This window comes from Manis javanica, chromosome 7 (assembly GCF_040802235.1).
Source record: "Manis javanica isolate MJ-LG chromosome 7, MJ_LKY, whole genome shotgun sequence".
NCBI lineage: Eukaryota > Metazoa > Chordata > Mammalia > Pholidota > Manidae > Manis > Manis javanica.
The window spans coordinates 9,231,351-9,255,743 of NC_133162.1; the positions used below are offsets into that span (position 1 = coordinate 9,231,351).

At 35.8% G+C, this 24,393-nt stretch overlaps 1 protein-coding gene across 12 annotated transcripts in view; it reads left to right on the forward strand.

Annotated features, from left to right (window-relative positions):
• ATE1 (arginyltransferase 1) overlaps positions 1–24,393 on the forward strand; it is a 145,482-nt gene that overhangs the window by 28,090 nt on the left and 92,999 nt on the right. For 9 of the 12 annotated variants that reach the window (XM_073240296.1, XM_037011139.2, XM_037011138.2 and 6 more), the window contains one exon: positions 16,306–16,338. The exons of the other annotated variants lie outside the window; for them this stretch is intronic. In XM_073240296.1, coding sequence (XP_073096397.1) covers positions 16,306–16,338 — 33 coding nt within the window. The remainder of the gene's footprint in view (positions 1–16,305; positions 16,339–24,393) is intronic. 12 annotated transcript variants of the gene reach the window in all.

Genomic DNA, 24,393 nt, shown 5'->3' on the forward strand with positions numbered 1-24,393 from the left:
ATTATCGAAAATACCGTTATCTAATCATACTTACTAAGTGCTTTTGGCTCCTTCAAATAGTTAAAATTGATCTCAGCTCTTCTAAACTATTTGAGAAGCAGACTAGTTCATAACCCTAGTAGTCTCCTCACATTTTCTGAGGTCCTGACTGAATTGTTTTCCAGATTTTGTTGTGGACTTCCAAACAAAGGAAAATTGCAAGAACAGTATACTGATCACTTGTGTACTTAGCACCTTCATTCAGCAGTGATGCGTTTTTCCATGTTGTCTTTACCTTTTTTAGTGTACGAGTTGTTTTAACTTACATTATACATCATGACATTTTACTCTTAAATTCTTTTGGATATATCTCTGAAAAATAAGATTTGCTTCTTCAAAGCACAGTATTATTACTACACATAAGAAAACTAACAATGATGTATAAATACCATCTAATATGTAGTCCTTAGTTACATTTTCTCATTTAAAAAAATTGGTAACCAATTTCAGTTCATATATTTAGTTGTTATTTTTTATTCCAGAACAGCTATCTTTTATTTTTTTTAAATTTTATTTTGGTATCATTAATCTACAATTACATGAAGGACATTATGTTTACTAGGCCCCCCACTTCACCAAGTCCCCCCCACATCCCTGTTCACAGTCACTGTCCATCAACATAGTAAGATGCTGTAAAATCACTACTTGTCTTCTCTGTGTTGCACAGCCCTCCCTGTGCCCCCACCCCACATTATACATGTTAATCGTAATGCCCTCTTTCTTTTTCCCTGCCCTTATCCCTCCCTTCCCACCCATTGTCCTCAGTCCCTTTCCCTTTGTTAACTATTAGTCCATTCTTTGGTTCTGTGATTCTGCTGCTGTTTTGTTCCTTCAGTTTTCCTGTGTTCTTATACTCCACATATGAGTAAAATCATTTGGTACTTGTCCTTCTCTGCCTGGCTTATTTCACTGAGCATAATACCCTCTAGCTCCATCCATGTTGTTGCGAATGGTAGGATCTGTTTTTTTCTTATGGCTGCGTAATATTCCATTGTGTATATGTACCACATCTTCTTTATCCATTCATCTACTGATGGACATTTAGGTTGCTTCCATATCTTGGCTATTGTAAATAGTGCAGCTATCAACATAGGGGTGCATCTGTCTTTTTCAAACTGGAGTGCTGCATTCTTGGGATAAATTCCTAGAAGTGGAATTCCTGGGTCAAATGGTATTTCTATTTTGAGCATTTTGAGGAACCTCCATATGCTTTCCACAATGGTTGAACTAATTTACATTCCCACCAGTAGTGTAGGAGGGTTCCCCTTTCTCCACAACCTCGCCAACATTTGTTGTTGTTTGTCTTTTGGATGGTGGCCATCCTTACTGGTGTGGGATGGTATCTCATTGCGGTTCTAATTTGCATTTCTCTGATGACAAGCAATGTGGAGCATCTTTTCATGTGTCTGTTGGCCATCTGAATTTCTTCTTTAGAGAACTGTCTATTCAGCTCCTCTGCCCTTTTTTTAATTGGATTATTTGCTTTTTGTTTGTTGAGGTGTGTGAGCTCTTTATATATTTTGGATGTCAACCCTTTATCGATCTGTCATTTACGAATATATTCTCCCATACCATAGGATACCTTTTTGTTCTATTGATGGTGTCCTTTGCTGTACAGAAGCTTTAGAACAGCTATCTTTTAAATATTTTTCATGATATTGACTCCTGTTTCTCAACTTTTAATTTGACATAGTGAGATTTATTAAGAATTTTGAAAGAATAGAGTGAACACCCACATACTGTTTGCCAACATTTACCCATTGTTAACAGTTCTGCCAACTATGCTTTATCTTTCTTTCCTCTTAACCGCAATCATTTGCAAGTAAGTTGTGGATATTGTAACATTTTGGCCATGTCTTGGGGCCTATCCAGTGTCAGGCAGGGAAGGCCTTCTGGAGGTATTGTTATGCACCCTCTTCAATGCCTGTGATCCCTGGGGGCTGAAGGGTTGGGGAGCTGCTGCCCTTGGATTGTGATTCCTCTGACTTTATTCCGCTTCCACTAGAAACCTTCTTGGGCTGATAATCCCATAGTTTTGTTAGCTGCAGGGGACACTTGCCGCCTTTTATTAAGTTTCTATCAAAATCTTTATTATAAAGGATTTCCTTTTGTGAGCGTGAGATTCCCCTATCTGATTAAACTCGGTAAGTTTCTCAGGCTTCATGGTTACCCCATCCTATGTTTTTATGTTTCCTTTACTCCATCACATGTTCACAGTTTAGTAACAAGAAAACATAATGGAAGATGAAAGTAGTTTATTATCTGCTAGGTATCTTTGTCAGCAGTAGAGCCCCTCTTTGGCATAGGTTACAGGGCACATCATCTTTGCATCTTGTTTAGATGTTTAAAACACAGTACTCTTTGAATCCATGGATGAAGCTAGTGGAAATGTTATCCTAGGCCACAAGTACAGTTGACCCTTGAACAACACAGGTTTGAATTGTGCGGGTCCACTTATATGCAATTTTTTTTTCAGTAAATATATTAGAAAGTTTTTTTGAGATTTGTAAAAATTTGAGAAAACATCTTTATTGTAAGCATACAGTATCGAAATACCTGTAACCTATACAGTACGTTTTAACAATGTTATGGGTAAGGTCAACAGTAGGCTGTTAGTAAACTGTTCTGGGAGTCCAGTTTATATATGTGGATTTGCGACTGGTGCTAACACCCATGTTGTTCAAGGGTCAACTGTACTCAATTGCATAACATCAGGACAGTTTTTCTCTATTTGTTTGTAGATAATCATGAGACTCATAGTGTTACATATTATTTATTATTTTTTAGAGAAATCTTTAAAAGACTTTTTAAAAAAAGATTAATGAGTTTTATTTTTTAGAGCAGTTTTAGGCTAAGAGGTTTTTTTTGAAAGAAGTACACATATTTGAAAGATATCCCTGGGATTAAGTAAATCTAAGTTTATTTTTAAGTTTTAAAAAGCTTTTAAATTGAAAATTTCAAGCATTCATAAAGATAGTGTGGTGCCCTCCCTAAACCCATAGCTCAGCTTCAGCACTGTCAACGCTAGGTCAGCCTTCTTTCCCCTGGCCACTTTTTGTTTGTTGTATTTTTAAAACCATCCCTCAAATAATGCCCTGTTATCTACAAATAGTTTTCCCCTCTCCAGTTCCATCACATGATCTTGTATAAATTTAAAATTTTAATGATTGAGGTTATTTCAGGCTACCAGGAAAGGAAAGCACTGTTTTCTAAATTCAGAGAACTTACTGTAAGAATCTCAGATGTAATTGATCTCTTCTGAGGAGGAGAATATTATCTTATTCAGGCATGCGTGCTTAGACACTTAAGTGTGTTAAAAAGAAGGGGGAAGGTTACGATGGTCTTCTGACCCCACGGAGAATTCAAATATGGGAGAATACTGGGTTGTTTTCTCACTCCGGCCACCAGGTGGTGACCTAGATCCAGAGCAGTTTCGCTCTTTGGTCCTAGCTCAGCTCTGTCCCTGTATGGGATGTGTAGGTTGTATGTTCACAGCCAATGAAGTATGGCTAAATGCTTTTCTTCTGCCGTTCGTTAGAAGTTATTTGCATCGAGGCACCAAATACGGTAATTAAAAATGATTCTTTGCTTGTTAAAAGCTTACTTTGTATCTTAACCTAGAAAAGCTTTTAGCTAAATTTTTCTCTCTTAATGGTGTTATTACATGTATGTAAACATCATAAAAACACATTTGAAAATTATTCACTGTGACAGGCTGAAGTTTTCCTTCACTTAAGCAGAGAAACCAGACAACATGTATAGGCATGTACTATTTTAGAAATACCTGACTCTATTATATAATTAACAGAATTTGAATGATGGCAAGCTTTGAGCATTTTGGAATATTTTCTGTTTATTTTAAAGGGTTAATTTACTTGAATAAAGTCAAGGACTTTGGCAGTTATTTGTACAATTCAATCAAAAATGCCATTTTTAATGATCAGCTCTTAATCAGGTACCTTTGCATTATAGTCTGTGTTAAGGTGTATTACAAGACATTTACTACTAATTGTTAAATTACCAAAGCTTTTGAATCACTTGCTTAAATAAATTAGAACCGAGGTAGGATTGTATCCCCAGCATAATGTTAATTTTGAGGGGAGCTACATAGGGGTACAGTTAACATCTAGCACTAGGAACATTTTTCCTTGAAGTTACTTTTGGTCAGTATCTAAAAACTTATGTCAGATAGTAAAATCCTAGCATCGTACCACATTAGAGGTGAAAGGATTGTGTAGAGGGACCTAGTTTGTCCAAGATAACGTGGGTGGTTAGTGGCAGAGCAGTGTCCACAAATTTCATTTCTTTTTAGATTAGATCATGGTGTTGACATGAAACAGTTAATGTGGGCCTAAATAGCAGAATAATTGACATCAATGACTGAAATGAAGTGTTCAACATAAGAAAATTCTCCAGTAGTTGAAACATTTTTATTGCACAGATTTTATGTACTCTAATCATTTAAAATGGCAGTCTTCCCAAATGTATCGTGTTCCTCCCTGTCTTCCCAAAGAGAATGCTGAGCAGGGTTTGGCTGTTGATGGCGGCTCCCACATTCCCTCAGGAGTGGTCTGCTCTTGCTGTGTTTTGGTGTGCTGTGTGCCCTCAAACTATTTCTTTAAAGTTTCTCTGTTTTCATCTTTTTTTCCCTTTCTTTTTGCTGCCAGTTCTTGCCACGCTAGTTTATCTAGTTTTAGCAGTCTTCCCTTAATTTGTGGTTTCATAATGTGTTTTTTTTATTTTTGGAGAGGGCATCTCTCATATTTATTGATCAAATGGTTGTTAACAACAATAAAATTCTGTGTAGGGGACTCAATGCACAATCATTAATCAACACCAAGCCTAATTCTCAACAGTCTCCAATCTTCTGAAGCATAATCATAATGTGTTTTATAAAATATTTATTGAACACATACTATGTGTTGGGTACAAGAGGCATTCGGTACAATTAGCAAATGAGTTAGTAAGTCATATACTGATCCCTTGCCCTTGTGGAGCTCACTTTCTGGGAGGGAGAGCGGTGAGCCGGAGGGGTATGAAACAGCAAACATAGTAAATTATAAGTTGTGTGGTACATTAGCAGGGGATATGTGTAAGGAAAAGTAGGACCTGATGAAAGGGAGGAGTGGTAGTATTCATTATTGGCTTGGAAACTGTATCACCAAGTTTATTGTTAGCAAAGTAACACTCAAAAGGAAAATGGGAACCGGAGCTTGAGAGATTTGTCTGTGAGTTGGGGGCATAAGTGATAGGAAGTGTCTTCTTGATTCCTTATTTTAACCTTTACTGCTTTCTTCTGGGGTTTTGTGTTTGGTTTGAATGTCTGGAGTTCTGGAGTACTATTCTGATAATTGACTTCTTGTTAAGGTTTGACATAATGTAAGTATAACTAACTATTACAGTTAATATATACATACATTGTTTTCTGAAAACTGAGGAATCAGAAAATGAAATGGAATGTCAAGTGTCAACTGGAATGTTTGGCATGAAATGGATGTTGATTCTTGGTTAACCACCTTTATGAGGACAGATGGACTCAGATAAATTAAGTGGGTTGAACAGTGTGAAGATGTGAAGATGATACCAGTACCACCAAACAGTAGTGCTTGTAATGTTTATAGTTCATGGATTTTGGAGAAGAGTTCCCATAGCATGAAGGCTGAGTAGCATCACTGGTGCCTGTTTGGACTCAGTATTACTGCCTTAGACCTCACCTTCCCCATCTACTCCAAGTGTGGCTTTGAGCAAGTTTCTGATGCCTCAGCTTTCTTCAGGCTCATTATAAACATGGGGAGAAAATAGTACAGCAGGGTTTGTTCTGAGGATTAAGTAAAGGTAAAGGTGCTTGGCTAAATAATATTGACTAACCTTCAGTTGCTAGGATGCAGATGATGTTAAATGATTAGGAATCATCAGAGGTACTGAAGACAAGGGAAAATCAGGGATACTTCTAGTCCATTCAGTCAGCGTTTTGCAAATGAAATTAAGTTTTTTCTTGTTTTGTTTTCCCTTTTTAATGCAGATATTTGAATTAAAAGATCACAGCTGAAGACAAGGGAAAATCAGGGATACTTCTAGTCCATTCAGTCAGCGTTTTGCAAATGAAATTAAGTTTTTTCTTGTTTTGTTTTCCCTTTTTAATGCAGATATTTGAATTAAAAGATCACATGTTTTAAATTTTAATATTAAATTAGGATTAGCCCTTGCAAGGGAAAAAAAGTAATACTCAAAACCATTCAGTTTCATTCATCAATATGTAATTTTAGTCCTTAAAATCCCATTATACCACATAAAACCCATAAAAGATATTACTTGGTGAAGATTTATATGTGTATTTCTTATTTTCCCTACATAGAAGTAGAGACAAAGGAACTATGGATATTTCTGTTCTTTACACTAGTGATAGACTTTATTCTTTGAATAGATCTTTTCTTTAGAAAAATTAGCAATATTAGACTACCATTAATTTATATCATACTTTGTGCTGTTGCGCTAACTTGTAAAAATACTGTACCACAGAGTCAGAAGAGGCACACAATGCCCAGGAGAGCACCCGGATCAGAGAGGTGCCCAGTGAGCATGCATGAGCAGCTGAGTTGACTCTTCTTAAGAAACAGCTGGAGAGAGAACGCACTTGTTGCCAAATAGAAAACTACTCAGAAAAAAATAGCATTCTTGAAACTTGCTGTGTGAAGCAAAAGGAAAATTCAAATGATATCAAAAGCTTTTGACAGTTATCCTTCTATAATAAGTAAAAGCTGCTTTTAATTTCTTGAGAGTGTTGAGAAATTTACCTACAATGAGTTAAGCACGTTTTAGTGAGCGCAAAGCTCATGTGATAGAAATAATCTTGTTGTGAGTGCTATTTATCTTTAGTTTTTGTATTTTGGGTCTGCTTTTTCCATTAAATCTGCTGAGCCGTAAGTTTTATTACCTCCTGGTAATGACTTGACAAGTGGACAATACTGTCTATTGATGACTAGTCTAAACAAGGAAGAGTTTGTGTTTTTGCTGTGGTCATTGATTTGATATGCCAAATAATTTTAGGTAACTGCTGATTAAAAATAGTTGATTTTCTTTAAGTCAGTAGTTAGTTATAATAATAATAATAAAAAAAATATATATATATATTTATATATATATTATATATATTATATACACATAGTATAATATATATATATATAATATACATATATTATATATATATATATAATATACATATATTATATATATATATATAATATACTTGATTATTTATCCAGAGCTTAATTCTGTCTCTAAGACTATGTTAAAATGGGGAATTTACTTGTGTAGTTCTGTAAATATTGTATGTTAGCTCTTCTCTGACAGTCTAGAAATAGTTCTAAATTTTATACTTGGAATGGCTTTCCAGGGCTATGGAGGAGGGTGATTCTTCTATTCAACCGACCATGTGAACAGTTAATTCCTAGCATGTTCCAGGCAGTGTGGTAGCCCCTAGGGATGCACAGATGAGTGAGACATGTCCCTTTGCCCATTTTAGCTAACAAATAGAATGAATTTTTTAAATACTTAAAAAAACTTCTTTTTATAGGTTTGCATTAATGTTAAAAATGTTAAAATACTATTATTTTTAAAATTATTGGATACGTGTGTACCTGACATGATGTGGGCATATTTGAGCTTGTTTGGAGTCAGTTGGTCAGATAAGTGTGCAAGTAGTACCTATAACTGTCATAAATTTGTTAGTATAATTAGATACTTATCTTTAGTAATAAACTGCTGATAATAGTCTAGTATTTCTTAGTAGTTTACCCAGAGGGCTTTGAAAATAAATTTTATCTTGGTTTCGATTTCATGCTTATTTTTATTTCTAGGTTTTGTGATATTTTCTACTTATTCCTAATTCATATCATTTAGATTTTTTTGGAAGACACCCAATTTCTCAAGGTCAATTCGAGTTCTTTTACCCAACTTAATGTTGTTTAAATGATACCTAGTTTTGTCCTCAGTTTCTTTAATAGTTGCTCCTCAAAAATAATACTTACTGGAAGTTTCCCTGAAGGAAATACGGAGTCCCATGGTGTTCTTGTGAAGTCTCATGAGAAGGGCAGAGTAATACCAGCTCTTGGTTACATGACTGCTTCTCCCTGTTTATGGTGTCTTACCTTGACCAGATGACCCAGTTCTGCAAACTAGTCAGGGTCATGAAGAAACGTAAGATGAAAGAAAATAATGTGAATATGCATGCATTTATTAGTGAATTGAATTAAGCAATTCATAAATAAATGAGTGGAGGCATTTAAGTGCAAATATTTATTGAGTTGCTACTATATGCCAGGCACTATTTTAGACTCTGGGGATGCAGCATAGTGAACAAGACAGAAAATTTCTTACCCTCAGAGGGAGTATGTGCTAGTGAGTGAGATAAGTAATAAGTAAGTATGCAATATAGTGTCAGTAACATGAGCTAACAAAAATGAGGAAGAGGTGAGGGATGGAGAGTTGGTGGTGATAATTATATAAGGATATCAGGAAGAGGGCCTGAGGAGAAGGTCTTCTTGGCAGACACCTGGATGAAGAGATGCATCTGTGCGTATCTTCAGGAGATGCATTTCAGGTCGATGGGAGAGTGCTTATATGTTCACAGAACAGCAGGGACATTGGCAAGGCTAGAAAACAAGGGCACAGACTTGTGTCTGTTTGTGTCGCTTGTGGAAGTTTCTTCTTTTTCTTTTTTTCCATTCATTGGCTGAATTTGTCATTATAAAAAGTAGGTATTTTGTTGTAGACCTATGAATTACTTTGTTCCCTTGTTACCTGAATACCTGTTTATCATCAAATCTTCATGTTTTATAGCATTGAGATGTGTTATCTCTGGGTCTTTTTGCCATTTTGGTGAGTTTAGATTAATGGTGGTGTTAAGCCCTTGGTTTAATGAAGGGAACCATGGACTGGAAAAGGCTTCTAGGTTCCAACACTAGTTTTGCTGCTGACTGTAAAAAAATGTAACATTTCTGGACCTCAGTTTAGATGTAAACTAAAGGAGTTGGACTAGATCATTGCCAAGATTCATTTTAACTGTAAAATTCTGTGGTTTCAATAATTTTTAGGAAAAATCTACAAGAGAAACTCAATAATTTTCTTTTTCTATCCTTTTTAAAAATTGCTTTTAAGATTAGTGCACAAATCTTAGATGTAGCTTGTTGGATTTTTACATATGTAGATACTGTTATAATGACCATATAGAGAACGTTTTCAGCTTGGTAGAAGGCTCCCTCATGCCCCTTCCTGGTCAGTACTCTCCTGCACAGAGGCAACTACTGCTCTGATTTCTGTCACCGTAGATTAGTTTTGCAGGTTGTTGAGCTTCATATAATATAATCATACAGCATATACTGTCCTGTGCCTTCTTTTTCTCAACACTGTTGTGAGACTCCTCTGCACTGCCTGCAGCAGTATTTCCTTTCAGTCCTGCGTGGTATTCCATTGTATGGACATTGCAGTCAGTCCATTCTGCTATCAGTGAGCATGTGGGTTGTTCACAGTTTTCAGCTATTATGAATAAAGCTGCTGTTAACACTCTTACACATGTCTTTTGATGGACATAACACACATTTCTCTTGGATATATACTTAGGAGTTAAATACCTTGATTATAGCATAAACGTATCTTAGCTTTTGTAAATACTGCCAGTTTTCCACAGCGGTTGTACCGTATGAGAATTCTCATTGTCTCCCATCCTCACCAACACTTGGTAGTGTTTGACATTTTAACTTTAGCCTTTCTTTTAGGTATATAGTGGTATTATAATGGGGCTTTAAATTACCTTTTGCAGATGACTAAATAAGTCAGTGCCTTTTCATAAACTTATTGTCCATTGGAATATCCTCATTTTTATACAGTGCCTATGTAAGAGGTTGCCCCATCTTTTAAAAAATAGGCTTTCACATCTTTCTCCTTATTTAGTCTGTATGTTTTCTGGATGTAAGTGTTTTCACATATATGTATATTTTAAATATTTTTTCCCAATGTGGAAATACCTAGGAAAATACTATATGTAGAAGAATACAATTAAAAAACTTCCACTTTTGATACATTCCTGAACACTCAATTTACAGATTAGGCAAGCAAACGATTTAAAGGTATTTCTTACTACATAAAATTTTGGTGCCAATATTGACTTTAAAAAGATCCTAAGATACTTTTTGTCTTAAATGCACTTCTAAAATTATTTCCACACTTTTTATGAGATACTTTAATATTTTGTGCTAGTCTTTATTTAATGTTGTAAACAAGCAGATCTTTTCTTTTTTTTTTTTTTGATATCATTGATACACAGTTACATGAGCAACATTATGGTTACTAGATTCCCACCATTATCAACTCCCCACCACATACCCCATTACAGTCACTGTCCATCAGCGTAGTAAGATGCTATAGAATCACTACTTGTCTTCTCTGTGCTATACTGCCTTCCCCGTGCACCCTAACCCTACATTATGTGTGCTCATTGTAATGTCCCTTTTTCCCCTTATCCCTCCCTTCTCACCCATCCTCTACAGTCCCTTTTCCTTGGTAACTGTTAATCCATTCTTGGGTTCTGTGATTCTGCTGCTGTTTTGTTCCTTCAGTTTTTCTTTGTTTTTATACTCCATAGATGAGTGAAATCATTTGATACTTGTCTTTTTCCACCTGGCTTATTTCACTGAGCATAATACCTTCTAGCTCCATCCATGTTGTTGCAAATGGTAGGATTTGTTTTCTTCTTATGGCTGAATAATATTCCATTGTGTATATGTACCACATCTTCTTTATCCATTCATCTACCGATGGACACTTAGGTTGGTTGCTTCCATTTCTTGGCTATTGTAAATAGTGCTGTGATAAACATAGGGGTGCATAAATCTTTTTCAAACTGGGCTCCTGCATTCTTAGGGTAAATTTCTAGGAGTGGAATTCCTGGGTCAAATGGTATTTCTACTTTGAGTTTTATGAGGAATCTCCATACTGCTTTCCACAATGGTTGGACTAATTTACAACAGTAGGTCTTTATAATTAGCATCCTGTGGCAAAATGGTTTTTCCATTAGTGAAGCAAGTGATGCTGGACTCAGCACGTGATGTGACCACTACTTGAGTCTCTTTTTAGTGGGTGTTCCTCTTGGTTCTTTGCCAGTAACTTCCTTTTTTGTATTTTGATATGAACTCTTTGTTTATGATGATTCTTTTTGCCACTGATAATGTAAAGCAACAAAATTCTTTTAGAGTTCATCCTCTGAGTAAAGCTTTTCAATTTAATTATTCTTATCTGTATTTGTAGATTGATGTTAATCTTTTTGTTTTGGAAACAGAAACACCAGAGTTGGGGGTAGATTCAACCTTAATCTTTTAGTTTTGGAAACAGAAACACCGGAGTTGGAGTAATAAATAATAGATGAGATTTTAGTAAGTTCAAATATATACAATTTGTGTTAACAGATATAAAGCCACTCTTTATAATGTACAATTATTACTGTGAACACCTGAGGTAGGTGTTAAGAATGACTTAATTATAGCCCAAATCCCTGTTGCTCTTAGAAACTAGGGAGAGAGTTGCAAGTCATAGAATACACATTCAAGTAGCCCACTAAGTAGGCTGTGCATTAGCAAACTGTGGAACTGACATTTAGAGCAAAACATTTATAACTAGCTCTCTGTATTGGTGTTACTGGCTTCTGTGATTGTGGGCAGATATTAGGATCTTCCAAGAGGCATTTTATTATAATTTCTTCCTTGGTTTTGGCTTGAATACTGTTAATCCATTCACCTATCCAAAGTGTTAAACCTTGCAGTGATCCCCTTGAGGGATATTATTGGGTAGGAACCACAACTCGAAGTAGAAAAAAAGAACCAATGATTGATTCATTCAATGATTGAATACTTTCTATTCTATTAAATTTTTCTGATGTTACAAACAGCTGTGCTGAATATTTTTAGTGAGCATTTCTATTAAGCACAGACTGGGGACAACAAGTCAGAGCTGGCAGGGACCAGTGTTTCCTAGAATGTTTTTGGAATGTTAATAGTTTTGTGGAATGTTAATAAATGTTAAATGAAATTAAGAACAAACCAAAAAACAAGCAAACAAAATTCCCTGGTCATGTGACTTTGGAATGCACTAGATTACACATGAAGTTGAAGGGTTTATTTTTTTTCAACTTTATTGAGGTATAATTGACATATCACAATCTGTAACTTTAAGGTGTACAACATACTGATTTGATATACATTTATTGCAAGATGGTTATCACCACAGTGTTAGCTGACACCTCCATCCCATCACATAAGTACCATTTCTCTTCTGTGGTGAGAACATTTAAGATCTACTGTCTTAGCATCTTTAAAGTATATAGTACAGTATTATCTATAATCATAATGCTGTATTTTAGGTCCCCAGAACTTACTCATCTTCTAGAGTTTTTTGTTTTTAACTGCAGGAATTCCCAGAGCCTTTAATTGATCCGTATACCTTGTTCTTCTTTAAGATAAGGAAGGAGAGGTGAGACAGCAGTAGTATGTGGCGTTTTCCAAACTTACTGGCCATGGAATAACTTTTTAGTGTCTCAGGAACTTGGTGTGGCACAGACTACCATTTGGTCAAACTGGTCAGGCTGCAATGAAATCATTTTGCAGTTCAGAAAACTAAGGCCCAAATAATTTATGTTACTCAAGTAGTTAGAGCTAGTGAGATGCAGACTAAGTCTTAGATCACTGTTCCTTCCATTGGCAAGAAAGGAGATTTAATAGCTCAGAAGACATAGGTTTAAGTATATGAGAGTGTAAATAAGATTTTTGTTGTCATCTTTTAAGATTTATTGAATCTTAATATGTTGTCCCCAAGTGCTAGGTCTAACCGGAAGAGGCAGCACAAGTAGTCTGTCCTTTCAGCTGCACTGCCAACAAATGGAATCGAGGGTTTTCATTCTTTTGATGACTTTTTAAATGGGTATTAGCTATGTAGGCTGCTTTTGAAGGTTTCATTTTTCTGCAGTGTATGAAATAATAAAACTTTTGTGGAATCAATTTCTAAGAACTGGATATTTATGAGAGATACATTTTTAATATAAAACTAAGTTTTGCATTGCCCTAAAACAACAAATTAAAATAGTGTAAATAATATGTGCTGGACGTTGGAGGGGTGAAGGGTGGGAAGAGGGTTTAAAACATTATTTTACGTAATTTAGATCCTTAACTGAATGAAAGCTTCCAAATTGCAGATAGAAAAACTTAGTATTTTGCATTGAGTTATGATTTAGATTGATAATCACAAAATTTTAAATAAAATTTTATTAGGTTATATCTTTGAAATAGACTTGTCTGTCCCCTTGACAACTTATAAACGAGTAAGTACCATGTGCTAGGGTCAAAGGCCAAGGCAACAGGACCAGCAGAAGTATTTTGTTAATGTGAGGGAATTTTGGATAATCTGTATGAATAGTTGTAGGACTTGGAATTCCACTTGGGCAAATAGGTACACCTCATTGATATTCCTTGGTTTAGAAAAAAACTATGGCTTATCTTATAAAAACTGCTGTTTAGTGTTTTTTTTAAATATAGGAATTTAACATTGGTCTATTAAAACATTTCAGAAACATAATAGCTTAAATTACTTATGTGTTGAATATTTTACATTGCAAGAATAAATAGTTGATTGTAGTTTCACTGAGATTTTTAACAAAATTAGTAGTGTGTATACCTCTCCTTTTTACCCCTTCTCCCCCAATAACTGGCACGGTTAATAACAAGTCTTGGAAAAAGAATTTACTAACCGTAACTGACAGGAGGTTTAACTAGAATTTTATGTGCTTAGTGAACTGTTTAGAAAATTTTGCTAAGCGTTCAGTACTTCTCTGGAAGGAATGGGAAGGTGTTATGAAACAGGACACCAGTGACAAGTAGAGTGGTACTAAGAGCGGTAAGTGAGAGTGCTTTAAGGGCAGCAAGGTCAGTAACTGGCTGTGGAATGTGAGCACTGATCTGTGGGTGACCCTTTCTTTGTTTAGAGGCTTCCAAAGGGTTTTTAAACTGGTACTCTTGCCTTTTATGCCTGCGTTCTGAACATAAACCATAATCCTTGTGTTATTTTTATGTTAAAGAGTAGACAATAATTGACAGTAATTAAAGAGTAGACATTAATTCATAAAATTTTATGAATTTTGTCAAGTTAATCAAATTATTGTTACCAGTATTGTTATTGACAAGAAATTTACCTGCTTAAGTTTGAAAAGCTTAATGTCAGGCAGGTTGTTCTATCTTCAGTGATAACAAATCAGTATGTTCCCTGGAAGTAATCTTTAAATTGGTACATAGAAAGATTGAAGACTAGCAGGACAAGAATTTTTAGGTCTTTTTTTTTTTAAAGCTGTGACAGAGATGTTACATTCACACATGACAAAGATACCTGTAAATTATTGTAGCTTCAGGGAGACCCTAGTGTTCCTGGGGAGTATTTATGTACTTCTCTTTATTGTTACTCAAAGTGGCTTCTATCCTAATTGATACATCAGTTATGCCGAACCTGAACTACTTCCAAATTCTAAAGTATAATGTGTATAATATGGTTAATGTGCACATACCAGAGAAAAGCATAGAAACCCTACAATAGCAGATTTCTCATTTTAAAATAAAAATCTACTATGCCTCATTTTCTCTACTTTAAAACTGACTAGTCTTTCAACTATCACTTTTTACTCTTGGGAGGAAGGGTAGGGATTGTCTTATGTTAGGCACTGTAAAAAGAATCCAAGACCACAGGGTTGTACTTTAAATTTCAGTAGAATTACTTCATACCAGCATTATGAATATTTAAAATTCTGGTATATCTTGCACTCTCAGAAAGTTCTCTTACCAGTTAATATAATCAAATTGCATATTGATATTTGAATTAAGAAAAAATTTTTATAGTCTCTGTATTTTCGTATACCATATCATCTAGGGCCTAAATGATACTAGCTAATTATTAGATGGCTTTGGTGTGCACTAGTAGTATTTTAGAAGTATATTTGCTTTAGTTTTGGGGGTAGGAAATAGCTAATGTATTTTTTAAACTTCACTATGGAAAACTTTAAACATTCACAAAGGAGAATCCTATAATGAATCCTCATATATTTGTCTCCTGTCCTGACTAGTTTAATGTAACAGCCAGTCTTCTACATTTCTCCCCAGCCAGTCCTTTCCTCCTGGTCCCAGTGATTTTGAGGGAAATCCCAAGCATCATATACTTTCACTGAGAAATATTTCAATGTGTATCTCTAAAAGAGAATCAAATTTTTTGTATTCCCTGTGAGTAGTAGCGAGCTTTGTTGTGGAGAGTAAGTCCAAGAGTGCTTGGAAACAGGCCTGCCAGTGCATTTTATTGTAGTTAATTTGCATTTAGAAAGATCAAGTTTTTACTACTTGGGTATTTTACTATTATAGTAACTCTCAAAGGATTTGAAATGTTGCTTTTGTAAGTAACATTTAAGAACACATTAAGTACTGTCATGGATATGTATGAAGTTGTGTGACAGTTCTCATTTCAGAGCTAACCTGCAGTTTGCTTTGTCATTTGTTTATGCCCCCCACCACCCTGATTTATGTTTCTTTATTTAAGTGCTGAGAAATACATAACAGTTTCAGATGAAATTCTGTAAGCTTCGTTGTAGGTCAGAGAGAGCAAAGAGAAAAGCTATGCATGTGGGACTGGGGGAAAAGGCCAGGGCAGCCGCGGGTGAACCTCATCGCCCGGGGACCAAACTGTGGAGGAAAACCCACTTCTTTCCCTTTCAGCCAGACTCCTCTCTAGGTCTTGGCTTCTGGATTTCTCTCTTTTCTTGGTTTGCCCTTTGGTTTCTATCTTTTTCTTCTCTTGGCCTTTACTTAACTTTGCCTGTGGCATTTATGGTCCGGAGGATTGCTCACTTCCCCTCTAGAAGATGTTTGATGACATAGGGGTTGGAGATAAGACTGTAACAATGAATGTCTTAGGACTAATTTGTGGTGCTTTATTTGTTCTGACACAGATTTTTTAAAAACGTTAATTTAAACTGATTCAAATAGTTGGATACTTACTGTGGGCTAAACTGAATTTTTCCATACTCAGGGTGAATTTTTCCTTACTCAGTGTATGAAAACATTGATTTTATATAGACTTCAAAGTTTTCTTTAAATGCTTTTATTGAAAAGTGTGTATTAATTTTCCATCTTTGTTCTCTTTTACTTCCTGTTTATTGGATGAAACTGATTCTATTCGAATGTGACTTGGCAGTTCACAAGATTTCTTTGCAGCTCACCTTTGGAGGTAAGAGTTTACTCACCTTAATACTAGATTTGCTGTTTGAACATCACTGCTGGTATCTTCTGGAGGCATTTGATAATTTAGGAGAGGTCAGTTGTTGTGACACATATATCCTTTAATAATACTAATAGGTGAATACAAATTTAAGAATTCCTGTAAGTTACAGAGCTGTTCACCTTACAACAAATCATTGCCTCTTTTAAAAAGTACACTTTCTTTTTTAATAAATAGAGTGAAATCAGTCCTTCATTGTAAAGAGCCTTGTTCTGTCTCCTTACTCGTAACTGCTTAGTATCAGCCTTATCCTCTCTGGTGTTAGAGAGCTGGAGAAGTCAGAGGTAGAGACTGTCATCAAGGAGGTTTCATTTCACTTGGTTTGAGAGAGCTTTTAAAACTTTGTGAAATTGATTAGGGAAGAGCAAAGGACTTAGCTTTTCTTAAGCTTCTCTTGCAACACAAGCACTATTCTAGGTTCTTCACTCACTTTCTCATTTAATCCATAATGGCTCTGCAGGGGAGAACAGAATCTAGGGATAAAATTGTGAGATAAAGAAAATCTATGAGCTATTCAGAGAACCAGATACCATTATGAGCTGCAGTTGGCAAAAGTAGCTTGTAGAAGATGGGCAAAACTTTGAGAAAATTGTAGGAAAGGGGAGGCAGCAGAGTGTATGGAGGCACTCTTGGACTTAGATCCAAACCTGGATTTAAGATCGTCACTTACTAGGCACATGACACTGGGCAAATGGCAACTTCCCTGTGCCTCAATTTTCTTATCTTTAAAATGTAATTAATAATTCTTGCCTCTCAAATGAAGTGACGGACTCGGGATCAGCTTGTAAAGTGCCATTTAAATCTTAGTAATATTCTGTATTCTCTTAGGTGTGCTTCGGCCCCACACAGTAAGACTCTGTTCCTGGCCTTTTGCTTTGTGCTTCCTTTTGCCTTTATTGTTTGCTTCCGCCATTTCTTACATGTTCAAATCATATCCCTCTTCAAGTTGAGCCTAGATACTATGTCCTATGCTAGGCTCTCTCTGACCTTTCCATGTAGAGGCAGGTGTTCCTTCTTCTGCTTCTATAACGTGGTGTTCATGTAGTTATTGAAGCTGTTATTGTGATGTGGGATAGCCCAGCCTGGCATGGGGAATACTCCTGGTGGCCAGTTTGAACAACTGCCAGGAGAAACTGATGAGACTAGAGAGGCTAGTACTCGTACCATCCAGATTTGGCTACATTTTCTAAATATCCGGTATCAAGGGGAAAACAGAGCATGTAATGGAAAGATTCTGGGCTTTGAAATAAGAGAAGCTTGGGTGGCCTATGAGCAAATCATTTCATCTTTCAATTAATTTTAAAATGGAGATAATAATGTTTATTTAGAAGGTTATTAAAATGAAATAATGTAATGTGTGGCAAACATTGAGCACAATGCCTGCCACATAGAATTATAAATAAAGTTTAGTGTAAAAATAAAGAACTGAAACTTAAGAAACTTGAAGACAATATAAGGTATATAATCTACTCTTTAGTTGATAAAGCACTTACTAAGCATAGAACGATGGGATGTATCACAAAAGAAAGGATGAAAAAATTAGATTTGATTCTGTAAAAACTAGTTAAAAGGCAATTTGGGGAACATGTGATAAAAGGTTTTACTTACTGTAATAAGCTCTTAGAATCATTTAAAAATATTTTGCATAATATTTGGATTTTTATCAGATAGTTGCTGAGGTAAAATACAAATGGTAATAAATATGTTTTAAAAGCTTAACCTTTTAAGTAATCAGAGAAATGCAGTTTAAAATAATAGTGATACATCGCTTTTTACCTATCAAGATACTTTTTTTTTTTCAGCAAATGCTTGGGAATATGTGTTGAGATATGGGATGTCTGTAAAGTCAATCCTTTATAGAAATCCGTTTGGTCATGTACATTAGAGCCCTTACATGAATTCGTACCTTGTGGTTGAGATTCTAGTCTAAAAATCACTGCCAGGGAAATAATCAAAGGTGGGTGTAGAACATGCATAAATGTTTATTACAGTATTATTTATCATGGCAAGAAATTAACCTAAATGTCCATCAGTGGAAGGTCAAATAAATCATGGCATAGCCAGTCATATGATAGAACCACTCTACAGCCATCAAAGGGGGATCTTACAGATATGTTCATGAGCACCTACTGATGAACAAAGACAGTGTAAAATAGTTCTCTGTTAAGATAAAAGGATGCACAATAATAGAGATCTCAATTTAAAAACAATTTTAATCATTCAGAAATTAGGAAGGAGATGCACAAAATGTTAACATTAACTACAGAATGTTAAATTGTTTACTCTTTGCTCTTCCATGAAGAGCCACAGTGGGAAGAAGCAATACCTTGGTAGGATTTTGGTGATGGCTTTTGTAGTCAGTGTTTGGAATGTGCATCAGGAAAGTCTGATGTGGAAACAGAGTCTAGTCTTGGAAAGAAAGGGACCTGCAGGAGCCTAGATGAGAAAATGTTGATAACGTTTAAGTCTGGACTCTCATTTCGGCAAGAGCTTGGAGGAGTAACTAGGAATAAGGGTTCTGAGCAGAAAGCAATGAGGCTGGGTTGGCTTACCCTGCACAGGGAGTAAATCTGGAGGCTGGAGCTTGATGCCAAGGCATGGGGCACGTAGCAGTTTAAAGATGTTGCTAAACAATGGCAAAGATGCTGCTGAAGAGACCTCACTAATAAGCTTCTCTCAGATGTAAGCTCGGTGAGAGAGGACTCTCCTGCTCTTGCTTCCTTGGTTCGTGTGTCTTTAATCTTAGTAGACTAAGTAGTACATTAGAGGGACTGAATAAATATTGGCTGAATGAATGAACAAATGCATGAATGAGTAAGCTAGGCAGGGCTGAGGCTTTCATCCATAATTGGGCAGGACTCAGGTAAAAGCATACAAGACCTAATATTTTTGTTTCAGTATGGTTGCCAGTCTGTCTTCTGAGATGGATTATAGTTACTTAAAATCAAGCTCTTTGTCCTTTTCATCCTTGATGCTTTCAGGAATAGATAGAGCTTAGAACCATACAACTAGAGTTGGTTCAAATACTTTTTTTGAATTACGTCTTTCTACTCTGGTTAAATATCGGGAATCTATATATGGAAGCTTTAATCTTTGTTGAAAAGTAGAAGGGAAAATATCATGATCAAAGTGCAGTCATAGTTTCCGTCATTTTCTTGTCTGATATGCTTTCGCCACTGAATGATCTAGAGTTTTATTTTACCACGATTCAATTGATCTTTTTTCTTGCTGGGCTTATGGACATGGATGAGGAAAATAAATCAGAATCAGAATTAAAGGTGACCAGTGTGCTCTTCCTTTCTTGATGTGTTTGGGAAATACATTGAGGGCTTTCTCTTGATATTTTTCAAGCCTGGAATTTCATGGAGGCCACCTGATGGCGTACTTAGTGGCTGCTACCCCCAAATCTCTAGGAGCACTGAGCTCAGGATTCTTTTTTTTGCCACTGCACAGAGTCTGAGAGCCCAAAAGCAAAGACAAGACAGAAAGAACATTGGTAGTCTCTGAAAGTTTAATTTTGCCATTAGCTAATGTTTTAGCTGGAGAAGGAAATGACAGATATGGTAAATACCCTAACACCTCCCTAATTTTAATTAAAATAAAAATAATTCTGGTAGAGACAATAAAATACATGAGACTTCCAGTTGAAAATGAAGGAAACTTTAAATTTCACTTTGTCCACAAAAACTGCTATGAATGAGCCATGTTCTTTTGTTGTAAGTCCTAAACAGTTAACTGCCACATGAATCTAACGAAATTGTGAGGTTATAGTAATTACATCAGTAATTTGATCTGCTGTCATTTGAATGGAGCCATGTGTGGAGAGTCAGTTACTTCCCTCTGTGGGGCTGACCCTTTTACATTCCTGTAAGCTGAAGACTAATAGAGCTCATTAAGCTTTATGGGAAAAGAGCTTTTATCACCTCGTCAAGCCTGGCAACCTATTTCCATTCTATTCCTAATTGTGTGTGGCTCTGGAGCTGCTGCTGTACACCCCCCTGCTAGGTTTACATGGGACCGCTCCCTTACAGACCTTTTTATTGACATTTCTAAGTCTGAATTACATTTTGTGTGGCACCACCTACAGATGTCTTCAATTAAATGGAGGTAAATAAAAGGGATTATATATCAGAGGCTAAAAGATTCTTGAAACTCTTCAGAGGCATTTTGCCAGCCAGGCCGGTAGGGTGCAGTCTCATCATCGGGTTGGAGGTGCCGGGCTGTGGAAGAGGCATTTGTAAGAAAGGCTAAGCCCTGTTGTGGGTGGGGGCCGCTTAGGTTTCTCTTCAGGTGTGTCCTTCTATTCTGCACTTGAGATCCATCAGAATACCTATTAACAGTCATTGTAATAACTCACTGAGAAGCTGGCTCCTATATGGTAAGCGCGCTGGGCACTGCTCACACTGTTTTCAGTTCTCACGGAATGTCTGAGGTAGATAGTCCCCGTTTTCTTCTGAACAAAACTGAGCCTACAGAAATAGTTGAGCTCACAGCTGTTAGTATGTGACAACAGTAAGCTAGGAAGGAGGGAATGGAATGATACTGCTGTAAGATTCTTGTGTTATATGATGTGATAAAATAATATTGGAAGGAAATCAGTGATAAGGTTGAGGTGTATTTTGGAAGTCCTTGAAGTAAGGTTTTTCAACCTTGGCACTATTGATATTTTGAGTCAGTTAGATGTTTTTCCCCATCTTTATAAATTTGTGTGTGTGATAGAGAATTTTCCTATGGTAGGATCATACATCCCATTTTATATTGTTATATTTTTACTTTTCTAAGTAGTGTTTATAATGTTTGAATGTTTAAAAAGTTGTAGTGAAAATAGTTTTTAATTACTTCACAGTAGATCCTCATTGAATGTACTGTTAGCTCATTTTATTTTACAATTTTGTTTGATTTGGTTCTTTCTCCCCAATTTGAAAGTGAATAGAAGTTTTGCTACCAATATCATGGTCTTACTTAATATGAGCTGATTGAAATTTTTTAAGTTAGACGCTACTGGGTATTGTTTATTGAGATTATCAGCAGAAATTGAGGCAGATGGTATTTGTTTTGTTTATTGAGATTATCAGCAGAAATTGAGGCAGATGGTATTTGTTTCTCACTAGTCACTAGTGACTAGATAATCATCAGCTCAGGGATTCTGATGAAATGGAGCAATTAGATGCTTACGCAGCATTAAGTGCTGTGTGACAACTGGAGAGAGTTGTGTGAATGAGATCAGATAAATTCTTCCTCATCTTAAGACGGTTAAAATTACATCATTTATATTACTTTGTAATATGCAGAAAAAATGCTGCTTAGATTAACAAAATACTGTTACTTTTACGTGTACTTTTTTACTTTTATTAGGATTATTTATACTTAATTATCTTTGGATTGAAATATAGGTGGTGATTAGAATAATCACAGTAGAATAAGGCTGCATAGACTTAAGCTTCTGGTGCAGTCTTGTTACAGAGTTAGCATTATTTAACTTGTAAATATATATAAGATAATCGAATGCTTTGAAGGCTATGATTAATAAATCTGCCTCCTATAATATAAAATGCCTGTAAAATGTTGATATCTAGCATGATAACATATCAGAGTACTGGCAATTTGTGTTACTGTCAGAATCAGCAAAGAAGAAAGTAATCCCTAAATGCAAAATACTTCCTGTTAGTGGAGGTTATAGTGAATATTGGTAGCTAAACCCAGTAGAACATCAGTAGTGTTCTCAGCTAGTTCAAGGCTAAGGTTGTCTTTGCAGGAGGGGGGATTGTGCCCAGGGAACAAGGACTCCTTGAAGATAAACCTTGTGTTAAGCACCATTCTCTCACCACCGGAAGAGCTGCCTTGGTGTTGGCTCAGTGAACGGAAGTGCATGGTATGGAGACGTTCTTCTTTTCATGGCCATTTGAAAGATTCTGATAGAAGAAAACTACATGTCCAAACATGTTTCCTCGGAATTGGCCCTTAAAATATTTTAATTTCACATACTTTGAACATGAACTGGAATCAGGGTTGGAATCTTTTTCCAGGTAGATTGCCATTGCAACTTCCATACAATATAGCTGTGAAGTCGGAAGTGTGTTCATTTGTGGCCATCTTTAGTGTACTGATTATCTGTCAGAAAACTGGGAATTGATTGCATTTGATTTTTAAATCACTTATATAAAACTGTGATAGGTTAACCATGAGTATTGCTGTTTGCAATTTTCAAATCAGATTTATCTTATTTCATAATAGAGTATATTATTTCAAAATTTCAAATTAAGTTTTTGGGTTTTCTTTTTAAAGAAATTACGTAGATTATGATGCCACAGTGCTTTAGCACTGCTTAGAGTTTCTATTTTTAAAATGAACCTGAACTTCAGTTCAGTGTTTCCTGAAACTTAACAAAAGGCAAAACAGCACAGAGTTTTAATAATCAGGTGCTTAAAATGATTACCTTTGGGGGCCTCCATAAACTGTTTAAAACAATTCAGGGCACCAGTTGTCTAATCATAGATTCTTTATGTGAACAGATTTTATTTGGGAGGGGTACTTTTGGATGCCTTGGAAGGGAGGAGAGCACAGATTCTGCTTTTTAAAGCCCTGGAGACTTTCCCTGTTTCTGTTTTGAAACCTCCTATGAAGTGCCCCCAAACTTTGCCCCTGGCAAAGTTATACAAAAATAACAGTATTTGTATTAAGCATAACTGAGGTACGAGGAGGCAGGTGGGTTGGGGGCAGGTACACTTCATCAGAGTAAGCGTACACCCGTCTAGGGAGTGGTTTGGACTAGAAGCCTGAATTGGCCTATTAATATTGATGTGTTCTCTGCATCGTGCCTTTGGTATTGTACTGAATAGCTCATTAATCACAGAACCATGCCGTCCTTCCCCAACATTTAAGACATTTTTTTCTTTTGTATAGCTAGTGGAGAGCTTTATTATATTTTTCCTGTTATCAGCTAAATACTTGAAATTGAGGAACTTCTACAAAGTAACTTTGCTTATTAATTCTTTTGCATATCCAAAACTGAGTACAAACTGCAGGCATGAGAAACGTAAACTATTAAACATTATTAATCACCTCATTGACTTATTTGTGTCAATGCTGCTGTTAGTTTAGATAACTTTGCTATTAAATGAACTACTGATGTAATTTCATACCCATCATCTCTTAGGATGTGCCATTCAGATCTCTTAAAACCAAAAGCAAAAACTGACCCAAATTTACTCAGTCTGCAAAGTACATTTATTTGTACACTGTGGTTTGTTTTTCACACTACCTTTGAGGGGGAGTAATAGTATGATTCCTATCTTAAAAGTACAGAAACTATTACTTTTTTTTAAAAGTTAAATAATTGTCTCATGAAAGTAAAATAGCCACAAAGTATACAGTGGAGTTAGGGCTCAAATCTAGATATCTGGATTCTGAATCCTGGACTCAAGTCAGTGCAGCCTGCTTCTTTTCTGTTTGGCATATAGTTTATAGCCTCCTCCTCTAATGTATTTTTTTTTTTTTTTTTGAGAGGGCATCTCTCATATTTATTGATCAAATGGTTGTTAACAACAATAAAATTCAGTATAGGGGGGTCAATGCTCAATGTACAATCATTAATCCATCTCAAGCCTAATTCTCGTCAGTCTCCAATCTTCTGAAGCATAACGAACAAGTTCTTACATGGTGAACGAATTCTTACAGAGTGAATAAATTCTTACATGGTGAACAGTACAAGGGCATTCATCACAGAAACTTTCGGTTTTGATCATGCAATATGACCTATAAACCATCAGGTCAAATATGAATATTCATTTGATTTTTGTACTTGATTTATATGTTGATCCCACATTTCTCCTATTATTATTATTATTATTTTTATTTTTAATAAAATGCTGAAGTGGTAGGTAGATGCAAGATAAAGGTAGAAAACATAGTTTAGTGCTGTAAGAAGGCAAATGTAGATGATCAGATGATCAGGTGTGTGCCTATGGACTAAGTATTAATCCAGGCTAGACAAGGGCAGCAAGA